At 39.1% G+C, this 27,833-nt stretch overlaps 1 protein-coding gene across 1 annotated transcript; it reads left to right on the forward strand.

The window, feature by feature from the left end:
- The first annotated feature begins 1,889 nt into the window (after window positions 1-1,889).
- On the forward strand, window positions 1,890-27,673 carry LOC108284328 (transcription factor SOX-30-like). The gene is made up of 4 exons (XM_017501014.2): window positions 1,890-2,481; window positions 12,915-12,991; window positions 24,551-25,144; window positions 25,461-27,673. Exons 1-4 carry the CDS (start codon window positions 1,890-1,892, stop codon window positions 25,530-25,532), a joined length of 1,335 nt encoding a protein of 444 aa, XP_017356503.1. The 3' UTR covers window positions 25,533-27,673.
- Window positions 27,674-27,833: the final 160 nt, after the last annotated feature.

Here is a 27,833-nt window from a genome sequence, read left to right on the forward strand (position 1 = left end):
TAACCCTTTTTATTTGCCTTGCTGAGGCACAAAAAGCAGTACCAAAAAATACGGCATGTTGGCATGCAGAGTGCTTTGAATTAAAGAAAATTGAAAAGCCTGAGAAATAAGCCTCAGAACCAATCTCTCCCTGACCTTCCCCCAAAACGTCTGTCTGGGATTCTCTTTCTTTCCCAAAGAACCAGGAGGGATTATCTCTGGAACTTCCTTATTTGACTAAGAAAGCTTTTTTTTTAATCAACAGAAATGCAATTGTCTTAAGACTCACCCCTAGGAATCTCTCGTCAAATAGCCAGGAAAGATTAACCACTGGAGAAGAGTCATTCTCACAGAGAAGGCTGAGAGTCATTCCCACACACAGACAGACTTTTCATCTATTCTGGAAAGCAACTCCAAGAGATTAACTGGGAGACTATCTGCATAAGACAACCTTTGTTCACAATGAAGTTTTGCCTCTCACCTGGCAGCCACTTCCTCCAGAACTCACAGGAAATTTGCCCAAGGCCATTGTTCTTGGGACTCATTCATTTCCCCTGCAAATCATTTACTCCTATACCCTACTCCTCATCTCCATTTCCCCTATGAAGAGGAGTATATAACCAACTGGATCTCATTGGGTTAGGGTAATCACTGTCCTATGATTTCCCCCAGGGCACATTAAATAAATTTTGTATGCCTTTTTCTCTTATTAATCTTCTTTTCATAAGTTTATTTTCAGTGAGTCTTCAGAGGGTGAAGGGGAAGCTTTCCTTCTTCAACCCTACAAAGGTTTATTTTTAATATTTTTATAAAATGTTGACTTACAAACTTGCAATTAGACCATGTGATATAAGTTAGTGTGGTTAAAGAAAAAATTATTCATGACACTTGTTAAAAGTGGTAAAGCAGACTTTATTCAAAGCAGGGGAGGCCTTAGCAGTAGGTATAGGGACCACTGTAATAGGATCTCACAGCGAGAAAGAGAGAGGAAACTCAACTCTGACTTCAACAAGAACAAGTGGGGATTTATAACCATGGAGCAGCGCTGGGGACAGGGATGATCAGTGGATGGAAAATGACTAAGAGAAAACGTCAATGACAAAGGATATCCCTGAGGAAACATCAATAATAAACGTCAGGGATAATTATTAAGAGGAAACATCAAGGACTATCTCCTTCAGTCAAATGACTATCGTAAAAATAAAATAAAATTTAAAAACCTGTGTATGTTAACTTAAAATTATAAACGAAGTTTGTCATCACAGGTTGTTTTTACTTTCCAACTTGATGAGAATTAATGCATTTGGGTACCACTTGATCAAGCTCAAATTATTCCAATCCATGTAAGTAGAATGGAGAAAAAAATTTTTAACATTAACGGCTCTTAAAATTTAAAAACATAGCTTATGAAGATGTATTTAAAGAAACACGTCTAACAGATTAATTTTAAAACACAATACCAGGTACAGTTTTAACTTACAGGCACAGATGGCTGCAGAAGCTTCCAGGCTTTGGTTAGGGCAGTCATGGGAGCACACAGGAAATCACCCAGAGGATTCGAATGGTTGATTTGAGCTGGGAGAGGCAGAAGCAGCAGCAGTTTTCTCCCTAGGAGAAAAACCTTTCTCCCTAGAAGCAGTAGCATTTCCTCCCTAGGTCAGTTCTGTGGCACAGTTCCCTGCAATCTACTCAATAAAGTGCTCCCCACAAACAAGGGTGTAAACCATAAGAGAGGAAGACATGGAATCCAGCAAATGGGAGCTCCAACATCAAACAAAGAGGTTGTGTTCCCAGGAAGACAATAAAAGGAATGTCCTGAAACACAGCAGGACAGTGAGTCTAGAAAGAGACAAATCCGAGACTAGCAAACAACACTATCAGGACCGAGACTAGCAAACAATACTATCAGGATGGCTAGAGGTGACCCCAGGAAACCAAAGGGCAAGATATCTGCTTATGCCTTCTTTGTGCAGACGTGCAGAGAAGAACGCAAGAAGAAAAGCCCAGAGGTCCCTGTCAATTTAGCAGAATTTTCCAAGAAATGCTCTGAAAGGTGGAACACAATGTCCGGGAAAGAGAAATCCAAATTTGATGAAATGGCAAAGGTGGATAAAGTGCGCTATGATCGGGAAATGAAGGATTATGGACCAGCTAAGGGAGGCAAGAAAAAGAAGGATCCTAATGCCCCCAAAAGGCCACCATCTGGCTTCTTCCTGTTCTGCTCAGAATTCTGCCCCAAGATCAGATCCACAAACCCTGGCATCTCTATTGGAGACATGGCAAAAAAGCTGGGTCAAATGTGGAATAACCTAAATGACAGCAAAAAGCAGCCTTACATCACTAAGGCGGCAAAGCTGAAGGAGAAGTATGAGAAAGATGTTGCCCACTATAAGTCGAAAGGAAAGTTTGATGGTGCAAAGGGTCCCCCTAAAGTTGCCCGGAAAAAAGTGGAAGAGGAAGATGAAGAAGACAGGGGGAGGGGGAGGGGGAGGGAAACTATTTGTCTGTCAAAAAAAAAAAAAAAGAAAGAGACAAATCCACTGTGGAGTGGAAGGATGGATTCAAAATGCATATGTTCAAGAACTAGAGTTCTTAAATTTTCCTTAAGTGCTTGAATGTATTACAAGTTTCTCACTTTCATTCTTATTCTCTACTCCCTTTTAGCTATGTCCATTGTATTAAAACCATCTTTGCAAAGTTTATGACTGAGAGCAATGTAGCATGGCTAAATTCATCTTGCTTCTAGCCTCATAGGCTGTCTGTCCTCATTCATTCCTGGGTGTAGGCCAAGCAATAGTCCCTTCCTACTGCCCCCCTCCTTGTCTGGGACTGAAATTGCCTTTGTAAGACTAATGAAAGGCCATGAGATTAGGATTATAAGAAGGGCCTGAATTTTGCTAAAATGTAGGCATAGTTAAATGATAACCAACCATTGTCCCCTAGCCTGCTTTTCTATAACTCCTTACTGCTCAGATGTCATGTGGCCAGAAGTCACAAGATTTGTAACTTCCTCAGTTGCTCCTATAGATAACATCACTATTGTAAAACCTAAGTCTTTTGAGATGATTTTCAGACTTTTGCATTCTGGCAACCAACTGACTCCACCTGGACCAGTGACTCATGATTCAACCGGTCCTGCAGCCCCCACCCAAAGGCTGACTCAGTGTACAAGGACTGTCTTTCACATTCCTAGGATTTCATCCCCAAACAGCCAACAGCACTCATTCCCTGAACCCCTGCCCACCAAATTATCCATACAAACCATAGCCTCTGAGTTCTCCATGAGGCTAATTTGAGTAATAAATTCCCATTTTCTGCTTGACTAGCTCTGTTAACTAAACTCTTTCTCTACTGCAATACCATTTTCTCAGTGAGTTGGTTTTATCTGTACAGGGGTCAAAAAGAACTCACCAGGTGATTACAATATTAATATCAATAGCAAAGCAACTTTTTTGTGTGCAAGATGGAGTCTCACTCTGTCGCCCAGGCTGGAGTGTAGTGGCTCAATCTCTGCTCACTGCAGCCTCCACCTCCTGGCTCCAAGGGATTCTCCTGCCTCAGCCTCCCAAGTAGCTGAGATTACAGGCACGTGCCACCATGCTCAGCTAATTTTTGTATTTTTAGTAGAGACAGGGTTTCGCCATGTTGGCCAGGCTGGTCTTGAATATCTGACCTCAGGTAATCTGCCCGCCTCAGCCGCCCAAAGTGCTAGGATTACAGGCATGAGCCACCATGCCTGGCCACAAAGCAACTTTTTAAAAAATGAAATAATTATTAGCTTTTCTAGAAAAGCTTTGTCTCTTTTAACCTATGAAAAGTATTAATATTTGTCTTTAAAAATCACTTTTGCATTTTTTTAGAAGAAACAGTGTGTCATTTCCATTATGAAAGGAAATTGTGGAATATTGTAAGACTCACCTGTGAATGATATTTATATAGACATTCTAATTTTAACATTGTATATGAATAGAACCAAAGAAGATGAAATGACTGTGCATTTGCGTGGTATGTATTTGAGTTGGAGGAGGGAGACTGGTTGGAGTTCCAGGAGTGAATAAGGGAACTAAATCCTATCTTCAATAGTAGGAAGTCAATAGATAATATTCAAAACTGAAAAAGAAAAACCAAACTTAAGTAGCAGAAAAATCTGCTTATTTGAAAATATGGATGCAAATACCAGTAAAAACTGCTTCAACTGTTGGAAATTTTTTACTTTGGAAATGGGAATTAGAAGCTAGAAAGTACAAAGCTGTAGATTGCTGTTAAAAGCTAGCAGAACTCAGCATATTTAAAATGACTATGTATGACTTTAACAAAAATAAAGATTAAAGTTTTGAATAAGAGCTATTTTTCAATTCTTTCTCAAATTGCATTATTGTTTTTTGTTAGATTGCATTGAGATTATAGAAAGATAATTTAGGGAGAACTGACATCTTTCTGAGTATTTTCCTCTAGAAATATGGTTGAGACTTCTTTTCCATTCTCAAAAAGAGTTTATCATTTTCTTGTTATAAGTCCTGTGAATCTTCTCTTATTTGTGCCTGGGCCTCCTATGTTACTTTTGCTATTACAATGACATCCTTTTCCATTATACACATATGATAACTGGCTGTTTCTAGTATACAGGAAAACTCTATATTTTTCTTGTAACTTGCCACCTTACCAAATGCCTATCTCTATCTCCTAATACTTTTTCAACTGATTATCTTCAGTTTTCAAGCTAGAGAATCATATAAACATACAAATAATTATAATTCTGTACTATAATATTCCTTTCCAATATATATGACCTTTCTTTTATATAGCCTATTGCATTGGTTAGTACTTATTGAGTACAGCTCTAATAATGGGAATAATTGATTGTATTGCTTACAACTTGAATGGGAATACTCCTGGTTTTCCCTAGCATGAATACCGTCTTCTATTTTTATCAGATAGAAGCTTGATTGTCTATTTAGTTCATATCTAGGACTTCCCCTATCTAAACACTCCTTCATACTTTATCATATTTGTATTTGTCTTTATACCAGAATTTAGAATAATCCCTGGCTCAATAAAAATTTTTTAAACAAATAGGTCCATAGGTGGAAAAGTCACCTGTAGACAATCACATGCTTTGTCTCTTTTAACCTATAAAAATCATTAATATTTGTCAAAGTACTAAATGGCTTTGCATTTTTAGAAGAAACAGTACTTCATTATTAACTGGATTTCCCAGCACTTTATTTTAAATGCTTCTATCTGTGCTTCTGAGCATGAATTGTAAGTGTTGTGTTATCCCTATGTTATCTTTGTCAGATTTGGTTTCAGGATTTTGCTAGCCATATTAAACGAATTAAAATGCTTCATGTCTTTGCATTGAAAGCATGTTCTAAAGTCATAGGAATTCGATATTAAGAGCATTTGTCAAGAAAACAACCTGCCTACTGGTCTTTGAGTTCTTCAGTAACTATTCTTCTATTACGTTTCATTGTCCTTTATTATACAAGATGTGTGTGAGTGTACTTTCATCATAGAAAGTTAAAACTATACCTGATTGAAAAGACTAAAAATGTGATCTGTCTCTCTCACCCCATCCCACCCATCCCCAGAGTTTAGTCCTTTTATTTTTGTTATTTTTCCTATGTCCTCACATATTTATATGTAAACCCAATATGCATGTATATGTGCACTCATACATGTATAAGGAATAGAATAATTCTCAAACTACTCTTTTTCACTTATTCCTTGAAAAGCTTTTCACTTATGTATTATAAATTATATGAAACCATATGTACTTCATCCTTTAATAGCTGCATAGTATTCAACATTATGGCTTTACCATACACTCTTTAACTAGTCTTCTACTAATGAGTATCTGGATGTTTCCTTCTTCGCTGTCATCAACAGACCTGCCATGATCATTCTTGTACCAAGACCTTTAGGCCCATTGCATGCAAAATATTCTTCAGAGTAAGTTCATAAACATGGAATTACAAAGTCAAAAAAGGCCGTTTTAATCTTAATTGTAAAAAAATGTTCTCCAAAAAAGATTTTGTCATTTTATCCTTCCATCAATAAGGTATCATTGTGTTCTTCTGCCATATCCTTACTAACACTGGGTATTAGAAAGCTTTTATAATTTTGTTAATCTGATTAGTGAAAATTGATTTAAATGTATCACGTTAATTTACATTTATCTGATTACCAATGAGGTTGAATATTTTGTAGGGTTTATTGAGCATTTGTGTTTCTTTTTATATAAATTGCTTTTCAATATCCATCATTCATTTTTCTATTGGAGTGTTCATTATTTTCCTATTGATGCATATTGATATTAATCCTTTGCTAATATAATGCAAATATATTCCCAGGCTGAAGGTTGCCTATTAATGTTACTATGTCTTCTGCATACAGAAGTTTCCTTTTAAATTTTAATGTATTTAAATATGTGATTATTTTCCTTTATGGTTTTAATGTTTTATATCTTACTTAGATAGCTTTCTGTACCACACGTTTATGATATTTCTGCAGCTTTATCTAGTACTTTTATATTTAGATTTTTGGGTATGGTTTAAGACATATGTCTAAATGTATTTCTTTCACAATGGATAACCAATCACCCCTAACTGCATTGCTTTGAAAATGGATAGCCAAGCTTCACCCTAATTTGTAAAGTAATTCATTTTCCTACTCATTTGTTTGCCTTTTTTATTATTAATGGCAGCCAACACTTACATAGTTCTGACCATATTTCAGGCACCCTTCTAAGTGCTTCCTGTATATTAATGCATTTAATCTTCACAACAACCATTAGATGTAGGTAGTATAATGATCCCTCTTTTGCATATAAGGAAACTAAGGAACAGAGAGTTTAAGTAACTTCTCCACGAATGCACAGCTACTGTGTGGCCTGGCCTAAGATCCAGCATTCTTTACAATACTAAACTCTGTTGTGCATACCTCTCCTTCTAGATTCCTTCCAATCTTATTAACCAATATCTCTGCCTATGCCTGCGCAAATCCTATACTTTTATGATTTGATTTTCAAATTTGTTTTAATTTTTGAAAGACAAGTTTCCCTCATTTTTTCTTCTAGGAGTTTTCCATGTTACTTGCTATTTTGTCTACCATTTGACCAACAGAATAGCATGTTAAATTTCATAAATAATGATTAGGATTGCATTACATTTCTAAATTAACTTGAGGAGGACTGATATCTCAAAAAAAGTTGTCTTCTATTTAAGAAAGAACTGCATATCTGCATTTGTTGGACTTTTTTCTCTATTTTACAGTTTTCAACATATAAATCTTACAATTGTTAGGCACTTTGTGTTTTTATTATTGTTGTAAATAGATTTTTCTTTTATCTGTTTCATTCTTTAGTATATTACTGATAATATATAGGAAAACATGGATTTTTTTTCTATATTAATTTTATATCTAACTGTCATACTGAATTTTACTGATTCTAATTTTTTTTGGATAATTTCTTGGATTTTCATGGAAATCTTTAGTTTCCAAATAATTATATCTTTGTCTTTCTTTATAATATTTACGTGTCATGTTATCCTTTTTTGGCCTGTATATTTGTACTGGTTAGAGTTAGACCCTCTATTACAAGGTTAAATGGCAGCAGTGCTGGGAGCAAGTTTTTCTTGTCTCTAACTTTAGTAGGAATGTTTCTAATGATTTACATCACACATGATGTTTGTTCTTGGTTTATGCTAATCTTTATTAGTTTAATGAAGTTTCCTTCTATTGCTAGCTTACCAACACTTATTGTTTACTTGTTTTTAATCACAAATGATTATTGAATTTTAGCAAATACATTTTTTTGCCCATATTGAAATGCCATGACTTTTTAAAATCTATTTATATAGTTAATTATATTAATGGATTTCCTTGTGTTGAGTCATCCTTGTATTAATAATAGCTACATTTAGTGTATTCTTTCTATGTTCCGGAAGTGATGTTAAACATGGTTATTAGGTAAATACACGTTTAAGATTACTGTGTCCTCTTGACAAACTGATCTTTTCTCTTTTATGAAAGTTTTTTTATCTCTAGTAATAATCTTCATCTTGAAGTCTATTTTGCTTGATATTAATATAGCCAAATAAGCTTTATTCATGGTTACTATTTGTATGGTATATATTTGTTGTCATTTAAATGGGCCCCCAAAAAGCATGTGTTGGGAACTTAATCACCATTTTAATAGTATTAAGAGGTAAGATCATTAAGAGAGAATTAGGCCATGAAGTTTCCTCCCTCATAAATGAATCAATGCTGTAATCACAGGAGTGAGTTTGTTATAAAGGGGTGAATTTGCATTCCTCCTTTCACCCTTCTGCCATGTGAACAACAGTGTTGCCCTCTCTGTAGGATACAGCATTCGAGATGCCATCTTGGAGGTGGAGACCAGGACCTCCCCAGACACCAGACCTGCTGCTGCCTTGATCTTGGACCTCAGCAGCCAGAACTGCAAGAAATACATTTCCATTCTTTGTAAATTACCCAGCCTCAGGTATTCTGCAGCACAAAACAGGATGATCCACATTTTTTCTTTCTTTCTTTTTTTTAAAAATTATCCTTTAAGTTCTGGGATACATGTGTAGAACATGCAGGTTTGTTACATAGGCATACATGTGCCATAGTGGTTTTTTGTACCCATTAACTTGTCATCTATATTAGGTATTTCTCCTAATGCTATCCTTTCCCCTAGCCCCCACCCTTGATAGGCCCCAGAGTGTGATGTTCCCTTCTCTGTGTTCATGTGTTCTCATGGTCCAACTCCCACTTGAACATGCAGTGTTTGGTTTTCTGTTCCTGTGTTAGTTTGCTGAAATGATGGTTTTCAGCTTCATCCATGTCCCTGCAAAGGACATTAGCTCATCCTTTTTTATGGCTGCATAGTATTCCATGGTATATATGTGCCACATTTTCTTTATCCAGTATATTATTGATAGGCATTTGGGTTGGTTCCAAGTCTTTGCTATTGTAAACAGTGCTGCAATGAACATTCGTGTGCATGTGTCCTTATAGTAGAATAATTTATACTCCTTTGGTATATACCCAGTAATGGGATTGCTGGGTCAAATGGTATTTCTAGTTCTAGACCCTTGAGGAATTGCCACACTGTCTTCCACAATAGTTGAATTAATTTACACTCCCACCAACAATGTAAAAGCATCTTTTCCACATCTTCTCCAGCATCTGTTGCTTCCTGACACTTCAATGATCATCATTCTAATTGGCATGAGATGGTATCTCATTGTGGTTTTGATTTGTATTTCTCTAATGACCAGTGATGATGAGCTTTTTTTCATATATTTTTTGGTCTCATAAATGTCTACTTTTGAGAAATGTCTGTTCATATACTTTGCCCACTTTTTGATGGGGTTGTTTATTTTTTTCTTGTAAATTTGTTTCTTTGTAGATTCTGGATATTAGCCCTTTGTCAGATGGGTAGGTTACAAAAATTTTCTCCCATTTTGTAGGTTTCCTGTTCACTCTGATGATAGTTTCTTTTGCTGTGCAGAAGCTCTTTAGTTTAATTAGATCCCATTTGTCAATTATGGCTTTTGTTGCCATTGCTTTTGGTATTTCAGTTATTAAGTCTTTGCACATGCCTACGTCCTGAATGGTATTGCTCAGGTTTTCTTCTAGGGATTTTGTGGTTTTGGGTCTTACCTTAATCCATCTCGAGTTAATTTTGTATAAAATGTAAGGAAGGGGTCCAGTTTTAGTTTTCTGCATATGGCTAGCCAGGTTTTCCAACACCATTTATTAATTAGGGAATCCTTTCCCCATTGCTTGTTTTTGTCAGGTCTGTCAAAGATCAGATGGTTGTAGATGAGCGGTGTTATTTCTGAGGCCTCTGTTCTGTTCCACTTGTCTATATCTCTGTTTTGGTACTAGTACCATATTGTTTTGGTACTAGTACCATATTGTTTTGGTTACTGTAGCCTTGTAGTATAGTTTGAAGTCAGGTCGTGTGATGTCTCCAGCTATGTTCTTTTTGCTTAGGATTGTCTTGGCTTTATGGGCTCTTTTTTGGTTTTATATGAAATTTAAAGTAGTTTTTTCTAATTCTATGAAGAAAGTCAATGGTAGCTTGATGAGGATAGTATTGAATCTATAAATTACTTTGGGCAGTATGGCCATTTTTATGATATTGATTCTTCCTAACTATGAGCATGAAATGTTTTTCCATTTGTTTGTGTCCTCTCTTATTTCTTTGAGCAGCTCACTGCTATTTTTTAAACGTGTCTTTACATTTCTAAAATTTTTTATTTTGATTAGCTTTTGCTTAACGGTCTACTTAAAGTTTTATTTTTTTAAAAAAAAGAATATATGAGTCATATAATTTCTGAATTCTTGCAAATCTGAACCAGGCTTTGATTTGCCTGCCTTGCATTTGATAATAGCTAGGTTTAGTATATAATTATTGTAACATAATTTCTTTTCTTCAGAAATCACACGTTTCCTCTAAGGTTTTCTAGTATTAGTATTGCAAATAAAAAATCCAATGTCATTTAAACTTGCGGGGTGGGGGGATGATATTTTTTCCTAGTTGACTGCTTCTAGCATTTGTTCTTTATCCAGAATATGGTGAATAAGGCTTTTTTCATTATGTCTGTCCAGTCTTCGGTAAGCTTTCTCCATGTGAAGACTGAATTCTTCAACTCAGAAAAAAAAAATGCCTTCTTTTATTTCTTTGGCTCTTGCTTTCATTCATCTATACTGTTTTCTCCTTCTGGAACTCCTGTGATAATACTATTTCTTTTTGCTTTCATCTTTCCTGCCTCTTGACTGTCTTCTAAATTTCCAGTTCTTGAAATTTATGCTTCACATTCTGAAAGAATGTTTTATAGCTACGCTTCTCTTTATTTTCAAGACATATTTTTAGTTTCTAGATTTTGACTTTTTGGTGAAAATCTTCATTTTAAAAAACTTAGCAGCTCTGTTTCACTAGAGGTTATTTAATCTGAATGCCCATATTTGATCCACCTCCTTTGAACCATTAAATGTCTTCATTTATCTGGTGATATTTCTCTTATTTTTACAGTGGAAGAATTCGTTTTGCCAGCATGAACAGCCAAAATGTGAATAGTGGCTTATTAGTGACTCCCTCATTTACTACCACGTCTAGCATTTCCAACTAAAACTCCTGAGCTTCATTGACATAAGTAAAAAGTTTCTGATGATGGTACACAAATGACTTTGTTATAACCCCTTTACATTTCTTGGATTATTTCTTTCTAGAATAGGAAAGAGGAAATCATCAGATGCAATCAGGATACCATCTTTGTCACAAAAGATTCCGTTTATTTTTTCTAGACTTTAATGAAAGAAACTTTGTATTTCTCACTTAAGAAAAATAAATTTTTAAAGAAAGAAAAATTGGACATACTCAACTTCCTTCCTCACAGAGAAATAGGAAAGTTATTTTAATTTCAACATTCTTATGAAAAGAGCCTTTTTGGGAGGGATAAATTTTTGCATTACTTTCCTCCACTAAAAACATTTTAAATACATTCCTTGAAACCATCTTTTATAGTCCTGAATTTACTGCAGACTTCTGTGTCCAACTGCCCAAATAAGGACAGGAAAATATGCCCATGAAAGTTAACCTCTGCTGAAAACAACCATGAGGTAGAAAAAAACAACGGGAACATCTGTATTTTATACGGACAATATGTTCTCTCTTATTCTGGAAGCACAGGATGTCTTTACTCTGTCAGCTGCAAAAATATTATCTCTCTGCAGGAATGAAACAAGTGTGGAATATATATTATGTTACCACATTACATGCATACCTAAGCAGAAAACAAAGAAAATAGCCATTTAATATATAACTCAGTTTTGCCTCCAGGGACAGATAAAAATTTTTATTATAATACCCAAATGGTACAGTCCATAAATATACATGGGAAATGTGATAGGGCAAAGTCAGGTTCTTTTGGCTAGATACTTGTGGCTAAAAATGTATCATCTGACCCTCATCCTAATCTTTCCTGCAAATAGATATGAAGTAGGCTATATTTTTTATGAGGTCCAGAAATCTGGGGGCAATGGAGATCAAAACCCATCACCGTTTTTCAGCAAGCCATTCATTTTTTAATGTATGTGGAAAATGACTATTGGCTGATATCTTTCAGTTCTATTTCCAACGCTATGCCTTATGCAGTTTACCTAATAATCAAGATACTAAAAAAAAATAAAAAACAGTAACTAAATTGGTAATTTAATAACTTCAGATTATTCTAAAGGCTTAGTTGTGTTTACCCTTTTCGAAATCAATAACTTTTCATTTGGAATTTTACATCCACTTTAATGAGCATTCTGCTAGCAGCAGTTTAATTTAAGATCCGAACTTATACAAACAAAAGTGATAGAGGATTTTACCCTGGTAACAATTTATACTTACCTTTTGCAGACTGCATCACTGATTTGAAGGTACAGATCCCTGAAATCTCATTATTTATGACTCTTAAAAATTTTTTAATGTTTTTAACCAGAGAAGGGGTTATATAGGAAGAGTATTCCCAATGTAAAAAGTCTTTATGTAGCTCAGATACTTGCAACATGACCGAAATGCTTCTTCTAGTACTGGTGCTATCTTTGGAAGCTTTTACAGAGCAATGACATAGCTGCCTTATAAGCAGTAAACGAGAAACATCTTGTGATAATGCCACTGGCTTTCACATAAGCTGTCTATTTTATGTCTTATCAAATGGAAGCATTTGTCAACACGCAAACTTTGCTTCTTTGTATCTTCACATTCCCTCACTGATTTAATGCTGACAATGTTTTCAGCATTGATCGTCTCCCTATAAGTAACCTTTTGGGGTCATGTAATCTATCCCTATAAAACTAAGTGGAAGCATCCTCCATAAACAAGGAGCTGTATCTACTGTTTCTAAAATCCACTCTCTGGCTCCATACCATAGGGACTCAAGCAGCTCTGGAGTCTCCAGAGGGTGCTCAAGAAGGAAACTATAGCCTTTGGGCTCCTCAGTGCCTCTCTGTGAGATGCTGTGCTGTCTTGCACTGATGTTGCTTCCTGGAAGCATTTTATAGCTATCACACCCTAATGTACCAAGCCTGTACATTACCCTCATCATTTATGAAATTATTCATAAAAAGTGATTATTTCACCCTCTGTTACAGCTCTACTTTCCACAGAGGCTCACAAAAGTAATTTGCCATTACTTTTAATGGCAAAAACCACAATTAGTTTCACACCAAGCAAATAGTCCTTGGACCATGTTGGAACACACAGCACCAAGTAATGCGTCCCCATTTTGCCCCTCTCCCAGCAGCCTTGTAACGAATCCTCTCCTTAAGTGCCCCCCCCCAAATCACATCACACAAATAGACACCCAGGCACAATCAAAACCCCAGTTTAGGCTCAGCTGGAGCCTTTTGCCCATCTGTAATATCCAAAATTCATTATATATGATGAATGACTTATGTGTTGCTTCATGAACATTCTTTGTCACCTGTAAGAAGAGAGCTTACCTGAAAATGACAGTAACACAGGGCAAAGTAAGCCAGAAGATGAAGAGACGCCCCTATCAACCTCATCTGAGCCCCTGAAACCAGCCTCCACCTATGTTTTCCACAGTTATATGTGGCAATAAGTTCCCTTTGTTGCTTAAGTTAATTTGAGTTTGGTTATATGTCACTTGCAACCGATAATAATCTTGACTAATACACTAATAATTATCAAATTTTATTGGGTTATATAAATATCAGTGCCTCGGGAGCTTGAAACAACAAATCCCAGAGATGTGCAACCATAAACACTATAGCCTGATGAGTGATTTAATTAAATACGTACATATAGATCATTCCCCAAGCCACATATATACAAATAAGGAGAAATAAATCTGAAGGAGAAGGAAAAATCTTTTGCATTTTGACACAATTTATTAAGCAGAAGACATCTGCCCAATGTCTAAGTCTGGTAAGATAAATTATTCCATTTTATGTTGTTATTAAATTGTATTACTCTTCATTAAAGTTAAATGCATTTAGAGGAATTAAGCTTATCAAAAATTTGGCAGTGTAATGTAAGCGATGATTCTTTGTTTATTTGACAACATCCTCCTGTGAGTTGATTCACAATTTTAATTTTAGAAAACAATATTTCCTTGATGGGGGCTGACAGAATGATGTGAACTGCTGCATCATTTTGCATGAAGTCATATTGATTGTGAAAGGAAACAGAAGCCAAGTGACTTAGCCAATTTTTCAAAGAGTATTATGACAATAATGTTTCCATATTGTCAGAGGGGATCACATCAATTTAAGAACTGAAATTAAGCTTCAGGAGACAATCACCTATCCTTTTAAAGATAAGTACAAAGGAGCTCTATAAAGATAAAAATTCTAAATAATGTTAGTGAAAAAATTGGTTAAAAATATATGAAATTATGTATTAATATCAAGCACCTTCTGTGGATACAATGAGGAGCACAACAGAGACATCAGAGAGCTTTCAACCTCAAGGAAGGCATTAGCCAATCACAAAGAGTTATAATTCCAACTGGGATGTTAGCAGAGAAAGGGACCTGTTACCAGGCCCATGCTGGGGCTTCATGCTAAGCAGACAGACTAGGGAAGGATTTCAGGAACTGATATTTAAAGAATGAATAAGCCCTTAATAAAGAGGGAAAGAGCATTCTGGTCTGAGGGACAAGCCTCTACATAGGTGTAGGGAAGACTGGGGCAAGAATAAGAGCTCTAAAACTGCCCTGAGGCCACAACCCAGAGAAAGGGGCCAGTGAGTGAGGAGAGCCCGAGGTAAGCAAAGCTAGAAAACTTCCTCCTAAAACACTGGGTGGACTTTGAATAATTTCAGGCAGGGCCTGTGTGATCAATTTTGCTTTTAACAAAACATCACCTTGGCTTCAGACTGGATAATAAATAGGGGATGGGGTCAGGGTCCAGGCAAGGGAAAATAGTACCTGGGGTTGCGTAGAAGTAGGGGTGAGGGTAAGACATAGGTAGAGAAACCATCTGTCACGGCAGTTTATTCTCGTCAAACATTTATTGAGAGTCAGCAGCAGGAAATCTGACTGAATCATTCTCTTTTAAAACACTCTTTATTGGGCAAAAATCTCAAACATCTAAAAGAGTGGAGAGAATAATTTAATGAACCCCTATATGCTCAACCCTAAGCTTCAACAACAATCAATGCTGGACTGATCTTGCCTGATCTATATTCCCACTCTTTCTGTACTCCCAGATATATTTTTAAATTATGAACATTTCAAACCTTCAGAAAAGTTGCAAGAGTACTACAATAATCATCCATTTAACATTCATCTAGATCCGTTAAGTGTTAACATTTTGTTAACTTATATATATATATATATGTATATAGAAAGTATATATATATAAAACCATGTGTATGTGTGTATATATATACATATACATACATATACACTGTGTATATTCTCTCTCTCTCTCTCTCGTGTGTGTGTGTGTGTGTGTGTGTGTGTGTGTGTGTGTGTGCGTGTGTGTGTTCCATCATCTATCCCCTAAGCGCAAAGGCATTCTCCTATACAACCAGCATATAGTTATTGCTCAGGAACTTCAGCATTATCTAATATACAGTCTATATTCAAAATTTCCCATGTGTTGCAATAACATCCTGTACAGCTGGTTTTTTTCCCCGATCCAGGGTCCAAACAAATCTCATGCATTCCTTTTGTTATCTTGTCTCTTTAGTCCCCATCAATCTCAAGCGTTCCTCAGCGTTTGCATCTTTTGTGACATTGATGCCTGTGAAGGGTCTTGGCCAGCAGCTTTGCAGGATGTCCTTTAATGTGTGTTTGTTTGATTGTTTACTCATGATTAGATTGAGGTGAAACATTTTGGCAGTACTATCACATAGGTGATGTTTGTCCTTCTCAATATATCACCTCAGGAGCCACATGATGTCAGTTGTACCATAACTGATGATGATTCTTTCACTTTTTTAACCTATTGAGTTCATATCCTGTGGACATAATCCATTACTGAGGAAACCAGACGAGGACTGCAAAATACAATTTCTATTTCCTCATAAGCCATATTAACACCAAGAGACATTTACACAGATCATTTATACAGACAAAGCTTTATTGGCTTTATTCGCAAAAGGTGGATATAGATCATAAATAAGCATGGATGGGGGATGAATATCCTACCATGATTAGAAGAAATCCGCAAGCCTGGGAATTCGAATCTGGAGAGGAAGTGAAGTGTGGAGGTGAAGCACATCACCTCAGGAGCCAGACTGCCCTGCTACTTCCCACCTGTGTGACTTTGGGCAAGTTATATAACCTTTCTTTGTCCACATCTGTAACATGGGTCATCATAAAACTTTTCCTATATGGTTGGGGTGATCACTGAGTTGCTACATGTGCAGTACCTGGCATGTCATAACCATATCAATGGTATGATGATGATGAAGATGATGGTAATGTTTCTAGAGAAGGACCAGTAACCTCCACGTGTTGACGAAAGGAAGACTCTAAGTTATTTTTAATAAAAAATATTGTCTGAGCCCAGGCATGGTGGTTCACACTTATAATCCCAGAAATTTGGGAGGCCGAGGCAGGCGGATCACTGAGGTCAGGAGCTCAAGACCAGCCTGGACAACATGGTGAAACTCCGTCTCTACTAAAAATACAGAAATTAGCTGGGCATGGTTGTGCACATCTGTAGTCCCAGCTACTCAGGAGGCTGAGGCAGGAGAATTGTTTGAACCCAGGAGGTGGAGGTTTCAGTAAGCCAAGATCATGCCCCTGCACTCCAGCCTGGGTGACAGAGCAAAACTCCATCTCAATATATACAGTCTGAAGTTTATACCCTGTTAAAAACATAATGTGGTAAAATGTCAACACATTTGTATAAAATCATCAACATCATTTAATGAGAACTACATAGGGCCAAAGAGTTTGATTTTAACAATTAGATGCCTAACATTAACATTTCCCAAATATTCCATGAAAGACATCATAGGGTAGAAACACCTAGACAACAGAAATAGAGGAAGGGGCCAGGGAGAAGCAAGGGAAGGGCAAAGAGGTGGAGGGAAAGGGAAAGTTCAGCATCCCTGGCCCTGAGTCCTCAAATCTCACCCTGCCCAGGACTTAGTTACTGCTTTTTCCACCGCTCACAGGCTTGCTCCCTGAACAGTCCCCTCTGGGCTTCTTCCTGCTTTAGGATTTAAAAATCCAGGTTTCATTATTGTCTCCCCCAACTCAGACTACCTACCCATACCCCAAACACACATAGCATGTTTTCTTTTTCTTCTTCTTTGTCTCTTATTTTTCAATAAAGTCCCACCATTTATCAATGTCAAATAACTTCTATAATCAGCATGAAGTTTACAGTCCCAAAACCCAGATGTGCCATCATAAAACCCCCTTTATTTTTTTTAAACTGACTTAGATCACAAGACCCACTTCCATAAATGGAAAAATACCTTACTGCCAATTCAAGGGAAACTCAGATGTTTCTGGGATTTCTTTCTCAGTTTCTTTGGGTAAATGGGAAGTCAATATGGAATTAATACTCTCTATTTTCTTCTGTTCTCTCCATCACTCCCTAAATCTGGGAACAACAGGTAGAGCAGCTCAAGCGGCAGTGAAAAAAGAAAGGATTCTCTCAGTTCTCTCAAGGAAACTGTCTAGAACAGCAGACTGTCCAATGAGCAAGTAAATGTCCAATTGCAATACAGGTAAGTTTCCCAAAGTTGTTTTGGAAGTACAGAGCAAGTATAGAAAAGCATAAACTCAGCTCAAGGGGCCAGAGAAGCTTCCAGGAGGAGGCAATTTTTAAGTTTTATCTTAAAGAGCAAGAAGAAGGCAGTAAGTTGAAGAAGACAGGGAAAGAGGCATGGAATAGTGGAAGAGGGTGACGTGCTTGGGAAATACAAGTAGTTGTGTTCAGCTAGAGCACAGGGCATGTTCAGAATACTGAGTAGGAGATGAGTCTAGAGAGATGAACAGACTGTGCATCAAGCCAAAGGATTTGGATTGTATTCTCTAGACCAGAGCTTGGCAAACTGGACATGGAGTCCAAATCTAGCCCGGTTTTGTAAACAAAGTTGTACTGAACACAGACATGCTCACTTGTTTACATGCTGTCTATGGCTGCCTTCATGCCTCAACATCAGAGTTGGGTAGTTATGGCAGAGACTGCATGGCCATCAAAGCCTTGTATATTTACTATACAGCTCTTTACATAAAAAGTTTGCTGACCCTGGGCTAACCCACTTCAGTTCTATATGCACCCTCTTTAAAAGGATAAATTATCCTAGAGCCAAAACTCCACTTAGATATTTTCAGTATATTGTTATTTAGATATATGCAAACTTAAAATTAAGTGCAAACATCTTATGCTTGTAGCTCTTTCGCAACGATAAAAATGTGTATAAACTAACAAAAACAATACAATTCAAATTAATATATTAATTAAATGTGACTGATGACATCACGTGTACGGGAGACAGATTTCCACTGCGAACATTGGACTATCACAGTGCAGGTGCTTTTGAATTCAGCAGCTTACACCACCTGGACCACAGGATGGCTTTGCTTCTTTGAACTAGGGTAAAACCTTTGTTAATACCACAAAAGACAGTGACTTTATAGAACTTTATCCCAAATGCCTCATTTTGAGGTACAAATTTCCCCTGTCCTTTTTTGCACAAGCTCTTAATAATTATAATAATGCTCGTTGGTACAATGAAAACAAAATGCATGTGCAGAGACCAAAATCAATTGTCAGGACTCAGCTCTAAGGTAGCCATTGAGGTGATCCACAGTTGTTCATATGTTTTAAAATATTATCAAATGAAAACACAATAATTTAAAAATTACCACAGAGAGCTGCAGATTCTGGATGATATGCAGTTATTGATGAAATCTAACAGACAGCTCTTCATACAGCAACAAATAGCTAAAAACAACCAGTCCAAACTAGGTGAACCCAAGGGGTAGCAATAGATTAGAGAAAAGAGGACACATTTGAGAATATTCGGTACACTATCTGGACAAAACTTTAAACATCAAATGCTCATGGGGAGAAAGAAAGGGAAGATTCAGGAATGACAGGTTTCTGATGTGGGCATGTGTGCTCACCAAGGTGAATAAACACAGAGGAAGTACAAGCGTGGGAGAGAAAGATACTAAGATCCCTTGGATATGTTGAATTTAAGGCATCTGTGAGACTAGTTCTTATTCTGAATAAAGTTGGATGTATAGGACCATGTAGTCATAAGCGATAACTGACTCATAAAGATATGGAAGTCTAATTTAAGTTATAATTGAACTACCAATATAGATGAGATGATAGCCCACATAGAAAAGTAAAAATTGACAGAAGAAAGCACTAAAAGACACTTAATCAAGAACTGGCCATACAGGGAGCTGTGTAAATAACCATATTTATGCATCCCTAAATATAATCAGTTCAGTATGACCTGTGCAAATGGAGGGAAATTGTAATGTGCATGATGTGAGATACCAATACAAAAATTACGTCTTATATTTATTCTGGTAGATGCACAGCAGAGAGAAGCATTGATAGAAGATTTACTTACGCTTGCTAAAATTTGGTTTGCTCTTCCAGAAGTCACATTAACTTGGATAAAAAGACAAAATGGTACAGAATGTGGCAGTCACTGTTAGTTGTCTATTCAATATCCATTTCTTCTTTACAAGTCAACCTGAATTTTTCTCAGGGGCAATGTGCTTAGCTGAAAACTTCATTTCCCCGCCCCCTTTGCACCTATGACAGGCCATGTAACACAGTTCTGGCCAATGAAATACAAGTGAAAGTCAAAGGATGAAACTTCTGCGAAAGCTCTTTAAAAGGCAGATAGACTCAAGTGGCAGGATGCTTTGCGTGTACCTTCTTCCTGCCTAGCTACATTGTGTTGGAGATGGAGCCATAGTATTTTGATCACCAGGCCCCCAAAACATGGTAAGGATTACTGAGCAGAAATACAGGAGGATCCTGGGGGCTTTGCAAATCCTCAGTATGAGCCCTGACTCTGCTTCCAGATGTAAATAAGAATAATCGGACCCCTAATTTTTTAAGTCACTTTTTTCTGGGTTTCTATTACTAGAGGCTTAGTGAATTTCTCCCTCCACAGAAGGCCTGTTTGAAAAATGGTGTCAGCTAAAAACTCCCTATAGATAGGTTTCAAAGTCAATATAATGTCCAGGAGCAAATGAAGAGTTGATTTCCACCTAGATGCAAACGGAAACCTCTCAATCCTATTACCAGGGCCACCTGCTTCAGCCTTGATTAAACCAAGTGAAGGGAAAGAGGAAGTGGGCAGCCCAGAGCTTAGATGGCCATGACAAATGAGTTCCCGGTAAGACTGTGTCCTCCAAATCTCCAATGTTTAGCATTCTCCACCATGCTTTCCTTTTGCTTTTCATCTTCCCTTCCATTCTTAATCTAATGGAAGAAAAAGGTGAATAATAAAGTAGGAATACTATTCTTCATTAACCTTCAGTGCCTTCTCATTGTCCACCCAGTTAAGCATATGAAGGATAATTTATTGAACATTCATCTGTGCTTTGTATTGCCAGTGTTTTCCTCCCCTATTCCAAGCAAGTAGCCAGGCTAATTGCTGCCTTACTTCAGGGAAGTTTTTGGCAGAAGCTTGAAAGCAAACGTCCTACGACCCCTGCTTGTGTCTGGTCTTTAAGAGCTTGGGTTCCTGAAGTGGATTATGCTGGAGGAACACAGGTAGAAGCAGAAATGACAAAGGAGAGAAGGAGACTGCCCTATACCAGGAAGGCGTGGTGGTTTCCATGATCATCAAGGAGCCTGTGTCCTACTTCTGGCAGAACCTGGGGAAGAAGACAAGGCCTCAGAGGGGGCCTGATTGTGTGGTGAAGTTAGCGAGGCTGTACCCTGGGCAACAGGGCTTCCATTGTGAAGAAGGATGCCTGCAGGCCAACAAGAGCAGAGAAACAGAGTCACTGCCATTCAAGGGTCTGCGACAACATTCACAACAGGATCACCATAATGAGCCAAAACTTAGGGGCAATTCTCCTGTGTTTTAAGGAACCAAAAAGTCTCTGATATTCTGAAGAAGAGAGAGAGAACACCCAAATGACAGATTGAAATTACCTCCAGCAAGGTGGCATGAAGGCTTACAGAAACATCCAGAAACACTTACGGAAACACTCTACTGGCGTCTACTTGGGCCTAAGACCTCAACAGCATAGTCTCCTCAACCTGCTGTTCCAGACCTTTGGCATTTCTTCCCCTGCTTGAATCCTACACTCGTGATGCTTTCCTGCCTCTGTGTTTGCTTAGAGTTTTCTGTCCTTTGGCAATTTAATGCATGCATTCATCCATTTAATAATAAGTGCCCATCTTTTCTATCTTCAAATACTTGCCCTTCATAAAGTTCTCCCTGATCCCTCTGAAAAGCCATAATTTCCTCCTTTATATCTCCAAGTTTTGCATCTACTATGCACCCTGAAGATAGTGACTGTTTCCCAAGTACCTAGCATAACACCATATGTCCTTGACCTTAGGACACTAAACTGAACAAAGCACAGAGCGTGTCCTCAAAGTTCTCAACGTCTATGTATCATGACCAAGGATCACAGGATTGTGTGTAGTGCCTTCTCAGCCTTTGTTGATCTTGATTGTCAGCATTTTAAACCTCCATTCAGCTGCTTATACAAAATTTAAGTAAAACGAGGAAGATAATTTTGTTGGAGAGAAAGCTTCTGGATGCTTCAGAATATGCCACCTCACCTGAATGGTAACCATTACACCTGTAAATAAGATAAAATAGCAAGAAAAATGTAAAAGTGTGCTTTGATCATTTCCTTTTTGAAAATCGATAAGATCATTTTTATTTTCAAAGAAAATGTACAAATAAAAATACTGTTACCGCTTATTTGAAATCCATGAAAATTGCTGAGATGAAGGAACCATTATCCAAAAACTGCTTTCTCTTCCCGGGGTTTGCTTCCTTTGCCTTCGTTGTTTTTTGCTGTCATTGCTGCTGTGGAATTTGCTGTTATATGTAATAAGACCCCATCACAGTGTTTGTAGATAAATCAAGAAACATTCACTGGAGATCTTGTCACAGGCCATAGTCCAGACTTAATCCCCACTCTCCCTTCCCACGGTTTTCAGTCTGTTTAGGCTCTCTCTTTTTTCAAATTCTTCATTCTCCTGACTCTGCTAGCCTGTGGAGGCAACCTTTCTGTTTTCAGTCTCCCAAGTATGTCACATGCCTATATCGTAGTGGGCCAGTGAAGGAAGGGGCACTGGCCTGGAATCAAGAAGCCTCACTTGGTCACTTACTCAATCAACAAATATTTTTGAGTATTTTCTAGGTATCAGGACTTTGTCTAAGCCTTAGAAAGTAGTCATGAGCAATATAGCAAAATCCCCAGCTTACATTCTAGTAGATAAAGATAAGTATGCAGATTATCAAGAAGATTGTAGCCAGTGATAAGTGCTATGAAGAAAACAAAAGGGTTGATGTGATAGTGTGATTTTACAGGGTCACTTGGAGTACAGCTGTCAGGGAAGGCTTTTCTGCCATTAAAGCAGAGACCGGATGGATGGGAAGGTGCTAACTAGATTCCAAGAAAGATTGTTTCCGGCATCACATCCCTAATAGTGTCCAAGGCACGGAGAGGAGGCCAGTGTGGCAAGAGCAGGGAGTAGGAGGAAGGGAGGGACCTTAGCAAGATCAATAGAAAAGGATGAGTTCATGGAGGATCTAGCAGCTATGTGAGGAGTTTAGATTTTAATCTGAGTATGAGAGGTATGTGATGTACTTTAAGCAGAGGAATGAAACCGTTTCATTTTTTTAAACATCACTGTGACTACAGGGTGGAGAGTGGAATTCGAAATATCAATTAGGAGACTATGGCATAAACTCAGGAGAGAGAAGGGGAAGGATTCAATTCTTTAGAGCCAGAGCTTATAGGACTTACAAATGGATCCCATGTAAGAGGTACTGGGGAGTCACCAAGATGGTGTGCAGATTTGGGCTAAAAGACTTGGGTGGATGGTGGGTGCCCTTCACTGACACGGGACAGCATTCCAAGCCTGCCTTGCCCAACTCTGCGCAATTCTGCCTCTTCAACTTTGAAATAAAGACATTGAAAGAGATTGAAGAAGCGGCTCCAGGCGCTTTTCCAGCACTAAAATACCACAGTTCTATTGGGTTATTAGGACAGAAATATGTTTTTCTTGCTTCCCATTAAGAGAATAACACAAGATTTAAAATGACAGAGGCTGAGATTCAAATCAAAGATCCGCAAACCCATGTGGGGTTGGCAAACAGATTTCACGTGCCTCAGTCTCCCCATCTGCAAAATGGAACTACAAAACAGGCCCGTCTCACTGGGCTGCTGGGAGGGATAGGTAATATATGTAAGGCACCAGGAACGTAATGGTCCTTGGTCAATTCCACATTCTGCTTTCCTGACAGATCCAACAGTCGTTTATTTTCTTTCTTTCATTCATCTCACTGTGTAAGTCTCTTGACTCTGTGACTTTTCTCCAAGGATGAACAAACTCTAAGAACTAGGACTCCCAGAACAGATTTCACTCCTGTCTCTCCCTCCCTGGGGGTCGCTTACTCTGGGACCTCTCTGCCTTCTCGCCTGATGTTGGCCATTTAAAGGGTGAGCGCTGGCCGGCGGGGTGGCTCACACCTGTAATCCCAGCACTTTGGGAGGCCGAGGCAGGCAGATTGCCTGGGCTCAGGAGTTCAAGACCAGCCTGGGCAACACGTTGAAATCCCGTCTCTCCTACAATACAAAAAAATTAGCTGGGGTGGCGGCGTGTGCCTGTAATCCCAGCTACTCGGGAGGCTGAGACAGGAGAATCGCTTGAACCCGGGAGGCAGAAGTTGCAGTGAGCCGAGATGGCATCACTGCACTCCAGCCTGAGCAACAGAGGGAGACTCCTGTCAAAAAAAAAAAACAAAATCATACTGGAAGTTCTAGCTAATACAATAAGACAAAAAAAAAAAAAAAAAAAAAAAAAAAAAAAAAGAGGGTGAGTGCCATGCAGTTAGCTTCAAGCCTGGGGACACCAGGGTTTCAACACAAGGGTTCCAACATCAGAGTTTAACTTTGACTCATATACTTTTCCCTGCCTTCAAGCCTCATCCCTTTCCCTGATCAATGAGGCTACGAGGGGGAGAAAGTGAACAGCAAAAACCAGTCCTGAGAAGAAAATGGGATGGAATGGCTGCTGATGAGAGAGATCTCATCCCCTGAAATCCCACTAATACGCTTTTTTGCTGCTGATGGCCATATTATTTGACACTTGAGAAACGACATGGACAAACTACAACAAGGGATATTACAGTCTCATCTGCAGCCTACACTATGTTTTAAGTCACCAAAAACTAAAATTTTAGATGCCATAAACATTCACTGATGATCTCGTTCGTTTTTCTTAATGATGCCTCTCTTTTTCATTTATCTCAATTGCCTATTTTTCCTTTCAGGAATAAAGCCAAATAACATATTTCTTCAAGTGTCAAGCAAAAAGACACGTTGTGCACACGTTTCTCTAGGTTCCAGACGCAAAGCCGGCGCCCTGGGCGTCCCTGCTCCGGCCGCTAGAGGGCGGTGCGCTGCTCGCTCCCCTCCCTCCGCCTCCCGCGTCGCCTCCGCGCCCCTGGCCGCCCAGGGAAGGGGGCAGAGACGCCTTGTGGGCAGATACACCCACGTCCGGAAGAGCTGAGGGAGGAAGACACTTGAAAAGAAGCAGGTACCGTGAAGGGCACAGGGCGCTCGCCCGGGCTTCCTGCTTCCTGGTCGCTCGCGGTCGCCTCCCCTCGAGCAGCCCCCGCACCCAGTACTCCGTCGCGCCGGAGCCCCTCGCAGCCTCACCCTTTCGCACACTGCGCGCCTTCCCGGTGTCGGCGGACTGGCTTCCCTCCGGCCTCCGCCAGGCCTCCGCCCGGCGAGGTGACCCGCCCCAGGGTCCCCGGCGCGAGGACGAGGCGGGCCGTGCACCCGAGCTGCTTCCGCAGAGCCGTCTGCGGGGGGCCCGGGCGGGGACCACGGAGCCCCGTGCACCAGCGCCCCCGGCGCCACCGCGGGACACGGAGGAAACAGGAACAGCTGGTTTTGTGGGCAGGCCCCGGGCTGGAACTAGAGCCAGGGTAAGGGAAGCAATAATAACGTCGCTTACATTTGCAAGAGAGCTTTGTGCTTTCCAAAACGCACTCGCAAATACCCTCCCTGGCTTATGTTACTTCCTGTAAGGTGGGCAGGTATTAGGGACCCCTTTTTACAAGCGAGAAAACTGAACCCATAGGAAGGTTAAGCTTTAGTGACAGAGCTGGACTAGACCCCGATGCCAGGGTGAGAGGTTTGCCCAAACATCCCTGACCTGTATAAAATCTGTCAGGAGCTTAGCGCGGTGAAAATCAGATGACTTACCGGCTCCAACGCCTGAGAGCCCTTTACCGTGTCCAGGTGCTGACGGCGGGGGACAGGGAAGGCGATCACAACGAAGACCCAGAGGAAACAAAAGGCAAGCCAATGTGAGACCTTTGCCACCTTCCCGTTCCAGGACGGTGGACACTGTCTTCTCACAAGAGGTTTGAAAGCTGTGATGTCCTGTCTTCCTCCCCTCTCACGGAATGAAAAGTCATTTTTGCCAGAATATTATACCTGCAAACTCTCAAGGGAGGAGGCTGCAGCCCACCCCTCAGAGATTTTTGCCTACAGAAAGCTTTTTTTTTTCATCCTAGAGACAGACTTTTATAGCCTCTCCAACTCCCCTTGAATTTTTAAGAGAGAGAAAGAAAAGCCCAAAAGGGAAAGATAATGGTCATGTATGCCTTGGAAAGATAAATGCGTGTTTTAGTTTTGTTTTTAAATGAGTTTTCCTTTTCTGAAGAATTTCTTTCAAAAAATTAGTGGGAATTGAGGTGAGGTATTATGTGTTTTATATTTTTATATCCACTTTTTAGTACATTTTAATATAATGTCTTGAGTCCCGTTTGAGTTTATGACCCAGGTCAAGCTGCCCCGTTTCAGGTTCCACATTGGTAAAAATTAAATTGTAGCATCCACTCATGTCACAAACATGTAAGTTGGGGAGGTAACCTGCTATCAGGCCATATTTACAGAATAGCTAAGACTTCTCAAAGTTTGTCAATATCTAAGTGTCTTTTGGATACTTCCCGATACTACCTGTGAGAATCTATTCATTTTTTCTTTTAATTAGTTCTTTATTTTACTGAAAAAAAAAATAACTTGAATGAAGAGAGCCAAAGTATATGCTGATGTGAGTATGAGTCAGGGAACCTGCTCTTTTTCCTGAAGAATTATTTCACTTAAGAAGACATTCAGATAATTTGACTATTTGCTGACATTTTGAATGTGCCATAGATTCTTATGAATTGGATCCTTGAAGACTTACGCTTCAGGATGGCATGCTGGGCGCACAAGTTCACTTCCCCCTTGCAAAGTCACATGACATTTACAGTAAAGAAATAAGGCAGAAATAAAGTCATGACACTACTATGACCAGAAGGAAGGCCATCTGGGAGAAATATACTTTTGTGAAGTTCTTGGCAAGAAGAATGAGGACAGGACCATAGTGCTGGATAAACCAGAGCAAAGGAAGCTGAGGCCCAGAATGTGCTTGGAAGAAGGCTGCAGCACAGGTGGGAGCCATTCTTTATGTCAAAGTCCTAGGATACCCTAAACTTGTAGATAGCAAGAAACCAGAGCAGAAGCAGGATGCAGAGCAGTAATCAGTGTAATTAATAAAAGGAGTATTTATGAAATACCTAGTGCAGGTAGCCCCTCCCATCTCATTCCTATCCCCTTGCATCAAAGCAATTAGAGGCTAGAAAATTTACACTGGAGAACTGCTTTCTTCCTGCTCTGCACCCACATGCCCTAAAGGAAAGCAAGTTCCCCTGGCAGCGTTCACAGTCAGACTCTCCAGCCCTGAGTCAGTAGAGAAGCTTCTAAGAGTACACAACAGCAGGGAAAACCCATGACACTGATCTATAGGATTGAGCACTAACCACTTGAAGAAATCCACTGTCAAGATGAGAGATTTGAGAATGGGCCCAAGAGAACTTTGTGAGTTGATGAAACTATTCTCTATCTTGAGTGTGACTGTAGTAATGTGCCTGTATGCATTTATCAAAACTCATCAAACTGAACACCTTAAGCAGATGAATTTTACTCTCTATAAATTATGCCTCAATAAACCTGAGCTTCAAAAAAGAAGCACAAGCCATGAAAGGAAAGAAAGCTGAAGTTGTGACATCTGACTTGGTTTGCAGCAGTGCTAGGGAGTTTGTCCGCTTTTCTAACAGCACAGAAGAGTGACAAACAGAAAGACTGGCTCCATCTTAACAAAGGCATTGAGCTAACCTGACTGACTCAGAAACAAGAGAAAGAAAGTCCCAGTGTAAACCAAGTACACAACAGGCACCAGGCGTTCTGAAGTTCTTTACTTAATTCACAACACAGTGGATATGTCTGCCTAAGGAGTTGCCTCTTGTCTCTCTAACTAGGACATTTGGGAGTGTCTTACATCAGCCTAGCATACCTCAATGGGTGCTCAATAAATGTAAACTAAATGTCATGCAAAACAAAAAACAAAAGAGGCTTTTTTTTGGACACAGGGTGTCATTCTGTTGCTTTGGCTGGAGTGCAGTGGCACTCCAGTGCAGTGGTGTCAAATAGCTCACTGCAGCCTCAAATTCCTGGACTCGAGGGATCCTCCTACCTTAGCCTACTATGGAGTAGCTGAGACTACAGGCATGTGCTTGGCTAATTTTTTTTTAATACTGGTAGAGACGGGTACTTTGCTTTGTTGCC

Source organism: Cebus imitator, unplaced genomic scaffold, assembly GCF_001604975.1.
Source record: "Cebus imitator isolate Cc_AM_T3 unplaced genomic scaffold, Cebus_imitator-1.0 Scaffold275, whole genome shotgun sequence".
Lineage (NCBI taxonomy): Eukaryota > Metazoa > Chordata > Mammalia > Primates > Cebidae > Cebus > Cebus imitator.